Below are 16796 nucleotides of genomic sequence, written 5' to 3'. Positions count from 1 at the left end.
AGTAAAATAAAATAATAAACAACAACGCAGACATTTCAAAGAATAAATCTCCCTTAGAGCAGTGATTTATTCACCCGTCCAACAAAATAAGCAATAAAGGATAGGTAAGCATCATTGCGCTTAACCTTACAAATAATCAAAAAAATTTACAAACCTGATTAAAAATCCAGTAAAAATCAAAGATAAATCAAGGTGTTAGCAGGAATATTGATTGACACGCTTGGAAAATGTATTCCAATATAACCTTGTCACCACTGCACCATCTTTAAAACAAATAAGAATTCAAACTTCTGATACTGAACATAATGCAGTTCAGGAGAACAGGCTTGCCCTCTCCATTTCTTTTTCTTTTTTTCCTCCTTGAGTGATATAATATATATATTGGCTTTTCTGGGCATGTAGTTCCAGGGAACATCATTTATAGTTATCAGCTTGAATTGTAGAGATCTGCTTTGTTAATCTAATTTTAATTTGTTGCTTCCTGTTGAGTTCGATGGCACAAGAGGATACCTTACCCTCCATGATATGATATCCCTCCTTTCTTAATAAAGTTTCTTTTCAGATAAGAATAATAAAGGTTAGTGCCAATTGCCTGCCAGGTTGAGCAGCCTTTCAAAATTAGCTTATGCTTCCTTTTATATAAAAAAAAAAATATTAAAAAAAAAATGTTTAAGGTACAAAACCTTTTCGTTTCCAAAAATTAGATGTTAGGCTCTGTTAGCAACAACTTTTAAGGTAGCATTTAACACTTTAGCTAGGATCAAGACACTAACTTTGTTAATTATATTATTCGATAACATAATATTTATAATAGCGTTTAGAGATTGCGAGGGAGTGTTTTATGAAACATTTTAACAAAATTAATTGACTTTTTTAAATTTATTTTACGTTTAACAGCTAATCGAACATCTATTTTTACTAAACAACTTCTACTTTAAACCAATATATTAACAGCTGACTACAAATAGTTAATATCTAATAGTCAATAGCTAGTAAAACAGCTATTACAACAGCAAATATTGCCGAACATGGCCTTAGAAACCTACAACCCACACAAGTTATTTCTTGTTTTTCCAACAGAGAAAAGGGAAGAAAAGAAAAAACTTGATTCAATTAATGTATCTCTGCTTCCTCATTTACAGAGACAAATAAATTGTAGATTTCAATTAGAAAGTAGGAAAAATGAATCACCCATAGCACTAATGAACTTGTGCATATTGCTCAACAAAATTCACACTTAAGAAGCAATTTTTTTTTTTTTTTTTTAATTTTTCTTTTGCATTGTTCACACCAAAGATAGTGATCAAGCATCTATCAATTAATCACTTTCCACAGGTGTCTTTTCAAAGAAAAATGTTAAATTCACAATGCTTAACTATAGTATCAAATTGATACATATAACTGGAAGTTGCCACCGAAAACTATTAAACTTTAACAGATAAAATGTGAAGCAAACAAATTCCGCATGAAAGAGGAGTTAGTTTCCATACCTCATCCAACTTATCACATCCTTTGACGAGAACAGAGTAGTGAACCTTCTCAGATTTTCCATTCACTGTCTCCTCTCTTTCATCTATGTAAGCAACTCGTAGTGATGGATACCTAAAGCAAATTTGCAAAATTAAAGATACCATCAAACTTTCAGATTTGAGCAAAGAACTGCTTAAACGAAATGCAAAAGTGATTTTGACTTACGTTAACATGAGATTAAGAATATTACTGTAACAACTTCGATCTCGAGCATCAGCAGATTTTTTCTGGGTCCCATAAACTTGACATGAAACAACATAAGTAAACTTCAAATCAGCCAGAGCTTGTGCATGATCAAGAAAAGTCTTCTGATGAAACTGATAGGTTTCACTTGATTCCTTAGTGTGGCTTGCTGCCCACAAAAATACCATCTAGGTTATTATACAGAGAATGTAACATAGTCAAACCCCTGATATTCATTATTGCATCAAAATATCTGTGCAAAATCACAAACCATTGTCACCTGTGAATTCCAGGGAGCATTGAACTTCTAGAGCTTTCTTGTAGTACATCATTCCCCTCACTGGTGGAAATAAATAGATAGATGATATTAGTTAAGTGAGATGCAGAACGAACATGAAACCAAGTCAAGATAGGGCATAAATAAAAACTACTCAAACCTGTTCTAGCAAGAGTCTGCCCCCTGTAGGATACCCACTGACGAAGACACTCTGCTTTTTCTTTCGCAGAGTAATTAAGTTCATAATCATTCATTCGTTCCTCAAAATTTTTCCATTCATCTGGAAGTTGGGGCGTTAGTAAGCTGAACCTAGGAGAAAAATAAAAGAGCAATGATGCAGCAATGGATCTTCAACTTACCACGATATATTGTCTTAAGGTAGAACAACATTGTTATGCCATCCTCATTTTCCTTGTGAAGATCATCATCAGAATATAGAACATCTTCTTTGTAATATGGAGTCAGAACACTAGCCATATATCATAAAATGCTTTAGTGTCAGAAAAAAAATTGAAAAATAAGTAACCATCTGTTTTCTGGCCAATGGACAATCTCTGTATGGAAGCATGTAATCCAATTATGTAACATATATATATTACAAAGCAAATGGCTAATTGTAAACATACCAGAACATAATTTTCATATATCATCTTTTCCCTTTTGAAAATATTGCAGCTATAACCCACTATCAATGTTATCGATGTGTCATCTATTTCCATTTGACAATCTATAATGTCATCACCCTAAAAGAATGATTTTGTAATCACTGACCTAAAGGAGAGCATGTCTCGAACTTTTGGAGCTGTTGGCATGTTCATAAATAAGGAATTTGCAAAGAAAGTGATACGGCGGCGAGCATCCAAGTTTGAAGGTACATTTATAGCAGATTCCTTTGTGATCAAAAGCAAATGAAGCCGAACAACCTTGGTAGAGATGTATATGTGATTAACATAGGATTTGCATACAAAATGACAAGGTGATATCGGCCATAATTGAGTATCAAGACTACCTTCTCCCTCCAAGATTTGTTTTGTGTAAGGCCAAAATTTATCTTTTCAAACCTCTGCCCTTTCTTGCTATTATGATCATTTATAGTGGTAGGATGGGCTCCTAGGATTCTGCCGCAACAGAAAACACAGAAAACAATATAATTATGACGGTTATTCTAGCAAGATACTGAAACCAATTTTCACATCCACAGCATATTTGAAATTTTTCAGAACTTACTCATGACCATGAATCATGATATCCTGAGTAATAATTTCTATAATATCCTGGAGAACATTTATTATTTGAGATCTGTACGCATCAACATCTTCATAACCAGATGGCTGTCAACATATTACTAGCATGAGTGATAAATCTGATAATGACCATGATGATAAGTTCATTGAATTAGAATACAAGAAAATGAAAAGGAAAAAAGGAACCACAAAGAAAGCATTCTACCAAAACTTTTAGAAACTTCTCTAACTTTTCACTGAGCATAGGCAAGCCACTCATTCGGAATTCATTCAAAAATCTATGTTGTCGTATGCTCCTATCCACTTCATAACAAATCTGTCTTACAATCCTATTTAAGAAGAAAAGCAGAGAAAGCAAGCAAAAACAGAAAGAACTGTTATGAGGCTTCTATGGAGGGAAAAAAATTATGACAGCATTTTTTTTTTTTTTTTTAAATTTTTGACAATCAGGTATCCCCAGGTTGCATCACAGGCTCTTAATAGGTGTGAAGCTTATAAGATAAAGGCCCCTTACTCCCTATCAGCATCATCTTCCAGAAGGCCATATATTATGTCTCTCAATGATTCGTAGGCCTCAGTTACTGCCGAATGCATATAGTCATCCATCTTCTTATATAAGTGAGCATCTTCCTTTCCCTTGAAATCTTTTGCCATGTCCAATGCTATTGGAATCTAACATGTCAACCAAACAAGGAAATAAGTTATAAATGATTTGTGTTGAGTAATAAAATTAACATTAATAATGGGTTACAGTTTCAGTTTCACCTTGCTAGCAAGCAAAAAAGGAGGCCACTGGACAACAGACACATCACTTGAAGAATAAGGCACAAGAAGCAAGTCTCTTTCACTGCAAAGTAAGAACAAAAACTATTAGGAACAGAAAGTATGATACATCATACATATTGAAGAAATTTTGCGTAAAGGTCTCAACTGGTTGCTGATTAAATCCTCATTTCTCATAGAATTGATGAACTCATTCCACACCAGAGAAAAGTTTGCAATATTTTTTCTTTCAATGGACGCATCCTGCCATCAAGAAATGCTACTTAGGCAACAAAACAAAAATATTCTAATCAAGTGCTATACAAAATAGACAAAGAAAACTAAAAAATTTCCTGAATATATATATATATATATATATATATATATTTTCTATATAAAATGTAGCTGCACCTGGAACATATAATAAAACTAAAGAAAACAAAGATCAAACAGGTGTATCAGTTAGAATTGCTACCGCCAAGTATTTCCTATCAGTATCATCATTTGATGATGGGACAAGACGGCGACTGAAAGCTGAAGGCACAGATTCAAATCTAGACCGTAACATTCCAAGTGTTCGTATCTGGGCATTGCAAAAAGTTTAGTGCTATTAGGACGATTGAAACCCTGATCAATGATATTTGTACAATATATTATAAATAAAACCTCAGGATAAATACAAGAGATTATATTTGCTATTTAATTGTAGGAGCAACAAAACAGCCAATTACCTCACCCAAATGGCTGAAGGCTCCATGAATCCCACCAAAAAGAGTAGAAAAGATGGAGTACCATATTTGTCCATCCATAAAATAAACCTAATACAAGAGATACTATCATTACCAAAGCATAAGTCAGAGAATTTTCAAATGTCACAATGTCATGCAGTACACTTACCAGCACAATTGGAGCCCATATAGCAATAACAACATCGATGTTATGCGTAACTACAGAAGTTTCAAAACATAAGCTTGGTGCAGTTATAGACACGACACAAAAGGAAAGAAAGTCACAAAAATGAAATATTACCATTTGGAAAGAACTCATGCCATTGATAATTATCAATATGCATATCCATGATCAACTTCGTTGGCCCAACCAAAGGAAGTATCTAATGACAGAATATGTAAATTACTAGTTAATAACATATATATGAGAAATACTACAAGAAAATAAGCATTCTACATGAAAATAAATAGGAATCTAACGCATCCAAGGCATGGCTAAAAAGAATTAAAGCTGTCTGTTTATTAGGAACCTATCAGAATTTACTAGTTTGTTTAATTATGTTTCCTGTTAAATTAGTGTGCGAATAAAGAGTTTCTGTAAAAGTATGTGGGTACTCCCACATTGGATAAATATAAATTGAGTAAATGGCATATGATGGGTGTTAAGGACTAGTTGTAAATAGAGTTCTGTTAGGAGTTAGATTCCTAATAGGTTTATAGTATCCTGTATATGTATATATATGTGACCCTATTGATGAAAAATATATAATAATAATTTTACACATTCGTTTACATGGTATCAGAGCCCCCTGGGCTCGTTATTTTTTTTTCTTTCTCTGCTCTATTTAGCGTTGAAACTACAGGCAGAGTGTAATTTTTGGTGACTGCCAGTCTAAGTCACCCATATAGGCTGGTCTTTCTATCTCACCACCACCCAAGGAAGAAGGACAGGCCGCCGATCGGCTCTCCCTCCAAATCCGGTCACCGGAATCCGCGCGAGTGGGCTTCACGCGCCACTCCAATTTTCTGTCCTTCTTCACGCGCCGGCGCGTGAGGGAGCGTCCATTCTGATTTTTTAATTTATATTGTGCTGCTGTCTCTTTGCAATTCTGCTATCAAGTTACCAAGAATCGTAGTTTCCCATTGCTGTGCTACATTTGTTTTGAGCTTTTCATCACAAATCATGACGACTACTCCACCGGGGACTTCCGAATCGAAATCTGTTATCACTGATGTGGTGCCATTACTGAATAAAATAACGGAACACAAACTTACTGGCTCTAATTTTCTAGCGTGGAGTAAAACAGTTCGTATATATTTTCGTAGTTTGGATAAGGATGACCACTTGACCAATGATCCACCTGAAGGAGCTGCTAGGCAAATCTGGCTTAGAGAGGATGCTCGATTATTTTTACAGCTTCGGAATTCGATTGACAGTGAGGCAATTGGTTTAATTAATCATTGTGAGTTTGTTAAGGAACTGATGGATTATCTTGAATTTTTGTACTCGGGAAAAGGTAATCTATCCCGTATGTATGAGGTCTGCAAAAGATTTTGTCGGGCCGACCAGCAAGATAAGTCTCTCACAGCTTATTTCATGGAATTTAAGAAGATTTATAGGGAACTTAATGTTTTATTGCCATTCAGCCCTGATATGAAGGTTCAACAGACTCGGCGAGAACAAATGGCTGTAATGAGTTTTCTTGCAGGTCTTGCTCTGACTTTTGAAACTGCCAAATCACAGGTTCTTTCAGGCAGTGACATTACCTCTCTTCAGGAGACTTTTGCTAGATTACTATGTACTGAAGGTTCTCATACCCCTTCCCCTTATGATAATGGTGCCCTTGTGAGTCGTAATCAAATAGTTAGACAGCCAGGAAACAGAGGAAGAGGAGGACATAACCGTAGTAATGGACCAATTAATCAGGAGGCAAGCATTCTTATCTGCCATTATTGCCATGAACCCAGTCACACTAAACGGTATTGTAAGAAACTGCTAAATAAGCCCCCAAGGGCAAATATGGCCACTCAACATTCTGCAATTACTTCTTCTGAGAACACTGTAACAATTTCTGCTGCGGAGTTTGCTGAGCTCTCTAGATACCGTTCTTCTAAGTCTACTGATTCCTCAATTGCTGATGCTGCTGCCAATTCAGGTACTCCTACTACATGTCTTATGTCTACCTCATCAGAGTGGGTCATTGATTCTGGTTGCACAGATCATATGACAGGTAACCCTAGTCTCTTATCCTTAGTTAAAGAACCTGAACAATTTAATCGTCATGTTACTCTAGCTGATGGGTCCACATCTTCTGTCAAGTGTATTGGCACCGCCAGTCCCATCCCATCTCTTCCGTTGTCTTCTGTTTTTTGTTTGCCTCGTTTTTCGTTCAATCTATTATTTGTTAGCAAAATTACTTGTCTATTGAATTGTTGTGTTAAATTTTATCCTACCTATTGTGTGTTTCAGGATCTTTTGACAAAGCGGATTATTAGTAGAGGACGTGAGTCTGGTGGCCTTTATCTTCTGGATGAATAAGTTTCGTCATCTCTGGCTTGTGTTGGTGCTCTCTCCTCTTGAGGTTCATTGTCGTTTGGGTCATCCTTCATTGACTACTTTAAAGAAGTTGTGTCCGCAGTTTCAGTCTTTATCAATTTTAGAATGTGAATCTTGTCAATTTGCCAAACATCATCGTTTACCTTTAGTTCCTCGAGTCAATAAACGGGTTTCATCCCCTTTTGAGTTAGTTCATTCTGATGTTTGGGGTCCATGTCCTGTTATTTCTAAAACAGGCTTTCGATATTTCGTAACTTTTGTGGATGATTATTCTCTTGTTAGTTGGTTATTTTTAATGAAAAATCGTTCTGAGATATTCTCTATTTTTTAGAATGTGAATCTTGTCAATTTGCCAAACATCATCGTTTACCTTTAGTTCCTCGAGTCAATAAACGGGTTTCATCCCCTTTTGAGTTAGTTCATTCTGATGTTTGGGTCCATGTCCTGTTATTTCTAAAACAGGCTTTCGATATTTCGTAACTTTTGTGGATGATTATTATCTTGTTACTTGGTTATTTTTAATGAAAAATCGTTCTGAGATATTCTCTATTTTTTGTTCCTTTTGCGCTGAGATTAAAAATCAATTTAATACCTCTGTTCGCACATTGCAAAGTGACAATGCTAAAGAATATCTATCTAGTTCCTTCCAATCTTATATGTCACAGAATGGTATTCTTCATCAAACATCTTGTGTTGATACTCCTTCTCAAAATGGGGTTGCAGAAAGAAAAAATCGACATCTTCTTGAGGTTGCTAGGGCACTCCTATTTGAAATGAAGGTCCCTAAACATTTTTGGGCGGATGCCGTCTCTACTGCATGTTTTTTGATTAATCGCATGCCTTCTTCTGTGCTTAATGGTGCAATTCCTTATAGTGTCTTGTTCCCTTCTAAACTTTTATTCCCTATTGAACCTCGTATTTTTGGTTGTACTTGTTTTGTTCGTGATGTTCGTCCACAGGTTTCCAAATTAGATCCAAAATCCCTTCGTTGTATTTTTCTTGGGTATTCTCGGCATCAAAAGGGATATCGTTGTTTCTCTCCCGATCTTGACCGTTATCTTATTTCTGTCGATGTCACATTTTTTGAGAATACTCCATTTTTTCCTTCTCCTATATATAAAAGTGGGGGAGGATGATGAGTTTTTAGTCTACGCTATCCAACAATTTCCTAGCTCTCCTGCTCCTGCTCTTGTTCCTATTCCTGGACTTGCACCTGCTCCTGCTACAGAGTCTGCTCCTCCTATTCCCCCTCCTGCACCAGCATCTGTCCGCCCTCATTTTGAACAGGTTTATTCCAGGAGACCAGGAACTCTTGACTCACTTCCCCTATCTACCGCTTCAACAGAAGATCCGGTTCCCTCCACTCAACCTGAGCCTTTGCCATCCACTGCTCCATCAGACCTTGACCTTCCCATTGCTCTGCAAAAAGGTAAACGCACGTGTACCTATCCCATTTCTTCTTTTGTTAGTTATGATCATCTTTCTCCTTCATCTCGTTGTTTTATAAGTAACCTAGACTCTGTCTCTATCCCTAAAACTGTTGTCCAAGCTTTGTCCCATCCTGGTTGGTGTGCAGCAATGAAAGAGGAAATGGCTGCCTTAGATACTAATGGTACTTGGGATCTTGTGCCTCTCCCGGCAGGTAAGAAAGCTATTGGTTGTAAATGGGTTTTCACAGTTAAAATGAATCCTGATGGATCTGTTGCCCGTCTCAAGGCTCGATTAGTTGCTAAGGGCTATTCTCAGATTTATGGCCTTGACTACTCTGATACTTTTTCTCCTGTGGTCAAATTGTCTTCTATTCGTTTGTTTATTTCTTTAACAGCTACTTTTGACTGGCCTTTACATCAGCTGGATGTTAAGAATGTCTTTCTTCATGGGGATCTTCAGGAGGAAGTTTACATGGAGCAACCACCAGGCTTTGTTGCTCAGGGGGAGTTGGGTAAAATGTGTAAACTTCGAAAATCTGTTTATGGCCTAAAACAGAGTCCTTGAGCTTGGTTTGGTAGATTTTGCAATGTGGTTCACCAATTTGGCATGCAGAAGAGTACTTCTGATCATTCTGTATTTTTCAAAAGTACTAACACTGGTTTGATTCTACTTGTGGTTTATGTTGATGACATTGTTATTACAGGGAGTGATTCTGCAGGCATTACATCACTCAAGTCATTCCTCCAGACTCAGTTCCAGACAAAAGACTTAGGATTGTTAAAGTATTTTTTGGGTATAGAAGTATCTAGGTGTAAGAGAGGCATCTTCTTATCTCAAAGGAAGTATGTCCTTGACTTACTAAAGGAAACTGGAAAGTTGGGTGCCAAGCCATGCAGTACTCCAATGACTCCTAATTTGCAACTTTCAATTGGTGGTAAGCTATTTGATGATCCTGAGATGTATAGAAGATTGGTGAGCAAACTGAATTATCTTACGGTAATACGTCCAGATATTGCTTACTCTGTGAGCGTCTTAAGCCAGTTTATGTCTTCTCCTACTGTTATTCATTAGGAAGCTTTAGGACAAATTTTGTGCAACTTGAAAGGTGATCCAGGTCGTGGCCTCCTTTACAGTAATCATGGGCATTTGGACATTAAGTGTTTTTCGGATGCGGATTGGGCAAGTTCGAAGATTGATAGAAGATCAACTTCAGGATATTGTGTCTTTGTGGGTGGAAACTTGATATCGTGGAGGAGCAAGAAACAAAATGTAGTCTCACAATCGAGTGCTGAATCAGAATATCGAGCTATGGCACAATCTACTTGTGAGACAATTTGGATTCGCCAATTGTTAGAGGAAATTGGCTTCAAGTCGTCCTTGCTTGCAAAGTTATGGTGTGATAATCAAGCTGCTCTTCATATTGCATCAAATCCAGTATTCCATGAACGAACAAAACATATCGAGATTGATTGTCATTTCATTCGTGAAAAGATACAACAGGGTGTTATCTTTACAGGGCATGTTAAAACAAGTGAACAGTTAGGAGATATCTTTACAAAAGCTCTAAATGGACCTCGGGTTAACTATCTTTGTAACAAGTTGGGCATGATTAACATCTATGCTCCAACTTGAGGGGGAGTGTTAAGGACTAGTTGTAAATAGAGTTCTGTTAGGAGTTAGATTCCTAATAGGTTTATAGTATCCTGTATATGTATATATATGTGACCCTATTGATGAAAAATATACAATAATAATTTTACACATTCGTTTACAATGAGGAAGTTGAACTAACCAAAATGGCTTAGGCCATTTTGTGTCAAAGGTAAACTCAATTCATTATAAACTCAATTATTAAATGAATTGTTAATTGAATTTGACTAATTGCTCCTTGGGCCTAGATTCTTAACACGGTATTAGAAACTGGGACTCGAATCTGTATTGCATGAGGGAAGTTCCCATTTGAGTCATAAGTTGATGGACCCGTGTTGGGCCATCGTATACTTGTCAATTGACCTAATTGTCACTTGAGGGGGGAGTGTAGAAGTATGCAGGTAATCCCCCAGATAAATATAAATTGAGTAAATGCTAATAGGGAAGGTGAACCAACCAAAACTGGTTATTTTGAGTTAAAGGTGAGCCTAACTCATTGTAAGCCCAATTATTAAATGAATTGTTAGTTGAATTTGACTAATTGCTTCTAGAGCCTAGATTCTTAACAGTTTCCAAAAAAAATTGAAAAAAATACTACACAAATTTTAATTGAGACAGCGGCCAATTTGAATTTACTAAAATACTTGAAGATAGATTAAATTGCATCAGCTCAGTGTCAGCAAAGTTCAACACTCACACCTCTAATTGCCCATAGTAAGGTATTTATTTCTGAGGACAGAAGAGGATATATTTAGGAAACATGTAATATCACTTAGTGGCTTGAATACTATTCCTTCTCATGTTCCTTCAAGCATGAACTAATCCTCAATTGCCCATTTTACAATGAATTCATAATTCAAAATTTATGCATAAAGCACCTATCAAGAAATGAGCTATTCCATAAGCCAATTTTCAATTTCTATGGCATAAAATGATACCTTCTTTATCAACTTCTGACTTGCATAAACTTAATTGAATTTGTTATAAATACCTAGAAATGTGCACTACAAAAATGTTTGAAGTTTAGTGTAGAAATTGTTTTTGGTTGTACCAATGCGTGCAGACATAATGCATCTGAAGTTTTGAACCCAGGTTAGCATGAGAGCTGTATGCTTGGGGATATCAAAATAAGATAGATATTTGAGTAAAAACCTCAACATAGTAGCTAAATGCTAGCTTGGTCATTAGCAGCATGATCCAAAACAATGTATACCTAGCATGGGAAAATGAAAATAAGTTAGTGGAAGTAAAAAACCTGAGTATAGCAGCATCAATGCATTTTAGACATCCCAATTTAGAAACATAAAATCATCCCAAAACTATCACCAAATTGAGCAACTTCCTTGTTGCAAATCACAAACAGCCCCCCCCCCCCCCCCCAAAAAAAAAAAAAAAAAAAAAAAAAAGGGGAAAAAAAAAGAAAAAGAACCGATAATAAAATAAAAGGGAAACATAATTACAAACAACAACAACAAAGCCCTTAATCCCGAACTAAAAACATCATTACAGACAAAAGCACTTATTTATCTTACTTCAAAAGTGAGAACATATCTTCATGCATGCCTCTTCCCACATATAGTTTTGGCTGCAGCATGGAAAATTGCACATAAAGAGATACCCAGGTCAAATTTTTTAAGAAGAAAATATCAGAACTAAAAATTATCAACTGAACCAGAAAAATAGTTTGTCTAATCAGAAGTAGCAACATAAGTATGCTTGCCTGAGCCCACCACATAATAAATGTAATAATCCGAAAATTTGAACGCTCCATTCTTCTCCGTAAAGGTGGAAGCACAAACAGTAGAGCAGCCAACAAATTGGGTAGCAAGTAAATTGCAACTGCATAATTATAAAGTGACTGATTCTGCCAATCCCTAACCCAATTGTTAAAGAATTTCAAAAGGCCAGTTGGATTCTGCACAGAACTGGAATAACCAATTGGAAGAACTACAGCCCACGCAGCTGCTACTGCAAACTTCAGAAGATATCTCAGTATTTGTGTGGCTTTTAAGCTCCTCCAGGCATTAAGACTAAGAACTATATCCAGAGCAGCTGCAAGACAGATGACAAAGAAGATGTAGAAACACCAAAAGCAACTCGGTCAATCACCAAAACCAAATATAACTGGCTACCATGCTTGAAACTGTTGTTTAGAGTTAAAACAAAAATACAAATAGCAGAAATTACTATAATTGCAAAGCTCTCATTGATCTAGTTGATGTCCAGATATAGGGGGGGGTGCATTCAGTTAGTTCCAGTAAACTGAATTGAGTATAATGTATGGCTACAATAATGACATTGAGTGAAATGAATAACCAAATTACACTGAATAATATATAAATTATATAATCGAACAACAACATTAAAAGTTTAGTTATTTCAGTTATTTCAATTTCTTGGCTTTTAATTTGATTTTCTTTAAAGCCATAAAACAGATTGGTGATTTTTCAAGTTGGATTCATTCTGGAGTTGGGAAAAAAAAAGAAAAATAAAAAAGTAATTTCTAAATACTAATCAAAAGAATGCCATAAACATGAGCTCCTGAGTGTATAGAAAACAAACAAACAGATATGAAAGAAAAAGAAAATAAGAGGGATCGGATTCTTGGGACGTACAGCTGAATTCTAAATGGTTTCATTTAAGAGAAATAATTTAAAGAATTATGACAAACTATTTAAAAAAATGAATTGATATTTTGGTTAAATTTTCAAAACTAAACAAGCTGATAACAGATAACTGAACAGGCCAAGATGAATTTAACCAGAATTTCAGAGATACCTTGTAGAAAATTGAGAAAAGCAGAAGTGACAAAAATGCTCAAAACACTTCGGAATACATCCTCACTTAAAAAATCAGTAATTGACCCAGACGAATTCCATGCAATGATAACCATAGCCTGAAACAAAAGTCGGATACAATTGATTTGCCTTGAGAATATTACTGACAAACATTTAATTTACCTGGAAAGCCAATATAAAGAATATCCACATTCGGTCAAAACTTCTGAACAGGTGCCAAAAGGTGCGGACTTCAACAAAATTTGTTTTAGGTTTCCTCTTACCACTATTCCCTTGGTTAGATCTCTGTAAAAAATCACATTAAGGCAAAAACATTAAGAACTCTAACTATATGGACAATGGGAGCAGCTCAAACAAAGAAGAGTCTGGTCTGGTCTGAATTCAGGACTGGGCCAGCATGCCCATCTGCAGCTTCTCAATGTTATAAAATTACTGGAGTCTCGAGCAATCAATCATAAGAAAAAAGAAAATGAGAATTATATTTGTCATACACAACACACCAATTAGTAGACAAAGCCTTGTTTAGCTTCTTTTTCACAACGACTGATTAATGTATACCTTTTGAAGAATCAAACCAAACAAAAACCCCTTGACTTAAGCAAAATATTCACCTTTTAAATTTTATTTGACAAGATAAAAATTAAAGGATAGAAGGAAACAATAACATTGGAGGAGATATAACAAAGGTAAAAGATAAAAAGAAAGAAAAAGAAAGGACTTACAAAAGCATAAAACATCAAACATTTACGTTTTAGCAACTATAAATCATAATAGCATCGCTGTACAATACTTTAGGCAAAAAAAAAGTAACCAGCTGAAAAATCATTTGACCATTATACTACAAAATCATGGATAAACAATAGTTGGACAAAAGAATTTCCAATTTTTTGAGTCATAATCATCCACGTCCTTTCACAAAGATTACCAGGAATACATGCAAAAACTTTACCCAGGAAGAGAGACAGACACAAACCTCATTTGTATGCAGCGTGTCATCGGTATGAACAAAAAAATCTGCATTACGGTCCATTGGCCACCCCAGCCTAAAACATTTATCAGACCTGAAACACATAGAAAAAGTTCAGCTAGTGGCCTGATCTGATGGAATACAAACAGAATTTACTGTTCAAGATTCTCACCAGAAGTACTCATTCAAGTCATCATAATTTCTCCATTTTGAATGACTTGCCTTGCCTCCTTTGTTTCTTTTAGATTCCTGTTTCACATGAAATAAGTTCATTTTTCAAAATAAAAATGGAAAATAAAGATGTTGAACCCAAAAGTTTCACACCAAATTGTTTTGATGATAATAAGTAATTAGATGTGCTAGTAATAGAAAATCAAGTGTTTGTTTAAGATGTAAATTTGCAAGCATTGTAGACCTCCAACAAATTGAGCTGGGGAAGTCAACAGGCTCCTTATTTCTTTCAAAGCAAGTGGATACAAGGATAAGAAATCACCAAGAGCTATAAAAAATATTTTTAATTGTATGCTCAATTACAATTGTACTTTATCTCTATTGTAAACTTGATTTCTAGGCCTTGCGTGGCACAATGACCTGGTCTTGGAAATCATGAACCCCTCTCACACACAAAATTACTTCTATAAGTCCACAGGAGACCTTTAGGTCCAAAAGTTTTTCCTTGTTAGAATCAATATGTCAAGTTTGAGAATAAACACATCAAAACCAGTTAGCTCTGATGCTTTATTTTAGGGGCTTAGAATTCCATATGTCAATTCTAGGTTTCAACACATCTAATTGAGAATCAACACATCAAATCAATATTTTATAAGTCCTGGCCTTGGATGTTAGGAACCCCTTCTCTCACACAAAATTCCTTCTATAAGTCCATAGGAGATCTTTTGGTCCAAAAATTTTTCCTTGTTAGAATCAATGTGTCAAATTTGAGAACGAACATGTCAAAACCAGTTAGCCTGATGAGGGCTTAGGATTGAATGTGTCAATTCTAGGTTTCAACGCATTGAATTGAGAATCAACACGTCAAATCAATCTTTCCAGAATACCATGATGACTAGCTGTGGGAGGTTGAATGGGAAAAATTAAATTTAATACATTCCAACAGCTCTAATTCAGTTAGAACTCACAAATATCCAAGTTAAGAAACTTAAAGAAGGTTACAGCAACCAATTTTTGAGACTTAATTTAAAGCCCCGACTAGTTTTCAGCTACTTCTCTCTCTCAACTTTAATTGACCCTGTTATTGCAAGTGAGCTTGAAACTGAGTGTAGTATCTCAAGTTATAAGTTAATTGGAGAGTGTTTGCTGAGGTATTAACTGCATTTGGTTGTTTGTGCAATATTGTAAAACAAATTGCTAGAGTTAGCAATTTGGGGCAAGTGTAATTTGTAAGGATTTGATCTTCACATCTTCACAGTGAATAAGATCAAGTATGATGGATAGAAATTCAAGGAGGCCCTTAAGGAGAGGATGCAGGCTTGTTAGGAGCCAAACATCTACAATTATTGTCTCTTTCTCTCTTTCCCTTGACCATTATTCAAGCAATATTAAGGTTTTCTTGAAATTCCTCATATAACCCAACTCAAGCTCCCTCTTCGGTTGCCACAAAGGACAATAGAAGAGATTACACAAGCAATAGATTTTATTGAAGATGTTTTTGATGAAGAAGAAACTGTATCACAAAGAATGGAGCACAATACTCCGCAAGGATAAGGGTTCATCATAAAAGATTCCACAAACAACTGCAAATAATAACATAAAAGCAACCTAAAAAGAAACACCTTGAATTCCAGTCAGGTAATGCTTAGAGAAAGATCCCTAAAAGCTTCAAAAGTATATGCCATACTGAAGCCAAAAATACTAACCTGTTCCCTAACTAATTAAAAAAGAACTTCTGAATTCGAAGATGCTAGAATTTAAAATTTACCTTGTGCAAAACCATGTAAATTGGAGTTATAACATTTCTCAAAAAGGCTTCTTCATCAACAGCTGCAGTTTCATATGTTTCTCCACTGACAGGATGCACATTGCTACATAATATTCCATACACCTCATATGCCATCTTGTAAATAAAGGAAAACAATCAGCATTAATAGTTGACGATGTGAAACAAAAAGGGTTAATGTATTGGATCCACACAGGATACTTATGAAATTTATTCTATTATAAGCTTGGAACAGTGCTATAGAGAGAATTGACACTTCCTTTTGCCGGAAAGATCCTTATTATAAAGTAAGTGTCAAACAATTCTGGAATTCACATAGAATGACTAAGAAAGAATTTAGCAAAATAATGAAAAGTGAAAGACAGGGAAGCACACTTCCAACCTTGAAGCAAATGCAGCCTACATATTTGCTTTTCAATGTTCAACTTAAAATGTCTGGTTTATGGATTTTAAAAAAAAAAAAAAAAACAGTCCATTCTAATAAGGGTACAAACATATTATAAGTCATTTGATGATTAAAAAAAAAACAAGCTATTTTGTTGTCAAATTGATGATAAGTTATCAAACTTAAAGAATAGAATAACGAAAATCATTTAGATAAGTTTTTTAAATTTAAAAGTTAATGATGCATCCTAGAAAATAAATTAGCATATATATGCATTTCATTTAAAATATGAACTTTGATTAAGCATTAATTCCATATTTTTGAAAA

General features: G+C 35.3%; 2 protein-coding genes across 4 annotated transcripts in view; one reads left to right on the top strand and one right to left on the bottom strand.

Moving 5' to 3' along the window:
* Positions 1–16796, bottom strand: part of LOC119369102 (callose synthase 7) — a 33483-nt gene that overhangs the window by 11159 nt on the left and 5528 nt on the right. For 2 of the 3 annotated variants that reach the window (XM_089720648.1, XM_089720650.1), the window contains 24 exons: positions 16067–16201; positions 14300–14376; positions 14134–14221; positions 13323–13445; positions 13141–13258; positions 12083–12414; positions 11895–11947; positions 11515–11575; positions 5026–5107; positions 4894–4943; positions 4728–4814; positions 4472–4579; positions 4166–4260; positions 4000–4081; positions 3749–3906; positions 3440–3563; positions 3218–3321; positions 3000–3108; positions 2762–2913; positions 2350–2459; positions 2151–2270; positions 1985–2053; positions 1696–1882; positions 1491–1602 (listed from right to left, as the gene is read on the bottom strand). In XM_089720648.1, coding sequence (XP_089576774.1) covers positions 1491–1602; positions 1696–1882; positions 1985–2053; positions 2151–2270; positions 2350–2459; positions 2762–2913; positions 3000–3108; positions 3218–3321; positions 3440–3563; positions 3749–3906; positions 4000–4081; positions 4166–4260; positions 4472–4579; positions 4728–4814; positions 4894–4943; positions 5026–5107; positions 11515–11575; positions 11895–11947; positions 12083–12414; positions 13141–13258; positions 13323–13445; positions 14134–14221; positions 14300–14376; positions 16067–16201 — 2736 coding nt within the window. The remainder of the gene's footprint in view (positions 1–1490; positions 1603–1695; positions 1883–1984; positions 2054–2150; positions 2271–2349; positions 2460–2761; positions 2914–2999; positions 3109–3217; positions 3322–3439; positions 3564–3748; positions 3907–3999; positions 4082–4165; positions 4261–4471; positions 4580–4727; positions 4815–4893; positions 4944–5025; positions 5108–11514; positions 11576–11894; positions 11948–12082; positions 12415–13140; positions 13259–13322; positions 13446–14133; positions 14222–14299; positions 14377–16066; positions 16202–16796) is intronic. The other variant, XM_089720649.1, reaches the window with a different exon arrangement.
* Positions 5908–7263, top strand: LOC149496914 (uncharacterized). Its single transcript, XM_089720380.1, has 2 exons — positions 5908–7128; positions 7195–7263. The coding sequence occupies exons 1-2, from the start codon at positions 5908–5910 to the stop codon at positions 7261–7263; spliced, it is 1290 nt and encodes a 429-aa protein (XP_089576506.1).

Source organism: Jatropha curcas, chromosome 4 (assembly GCF_041381405.1).
Source record: "Jatropha curcas cultivar XTBG-Jc1 chromosome 4, XTBG_Jcur_1.0, whole genome shotgun sequence".
In the NCBI taxonomy this organism is placed as follows: domain Eukaryota; kingdom Viridiplantae; phylum Streptophyta; class Magnoliopsida; order Malpighiales; family Euphorbiaceae; genus Jatropha; species Jatropha curcas.
This window is presented reverse-complemented; position numbering and strand designations above follow the sequence as displayed.

Excerpts from the sequence above, each read along its gene's own strand:
- LOC149496914 (XM_089720380.1), top strand. The coding sequence starts at position 5,908 with ATGACGACTACTCCACCGGGGACTTCCGAATCGAAATCTGTTATCACT. Across the intron at positions 7,129-7,194 it reads TTTCGTTCAATCTATTATTT|GATCTTTTGACAAAGCGGAT; the intron begins GTTAGCAAAATT and ends TGTGTGTTTCAG.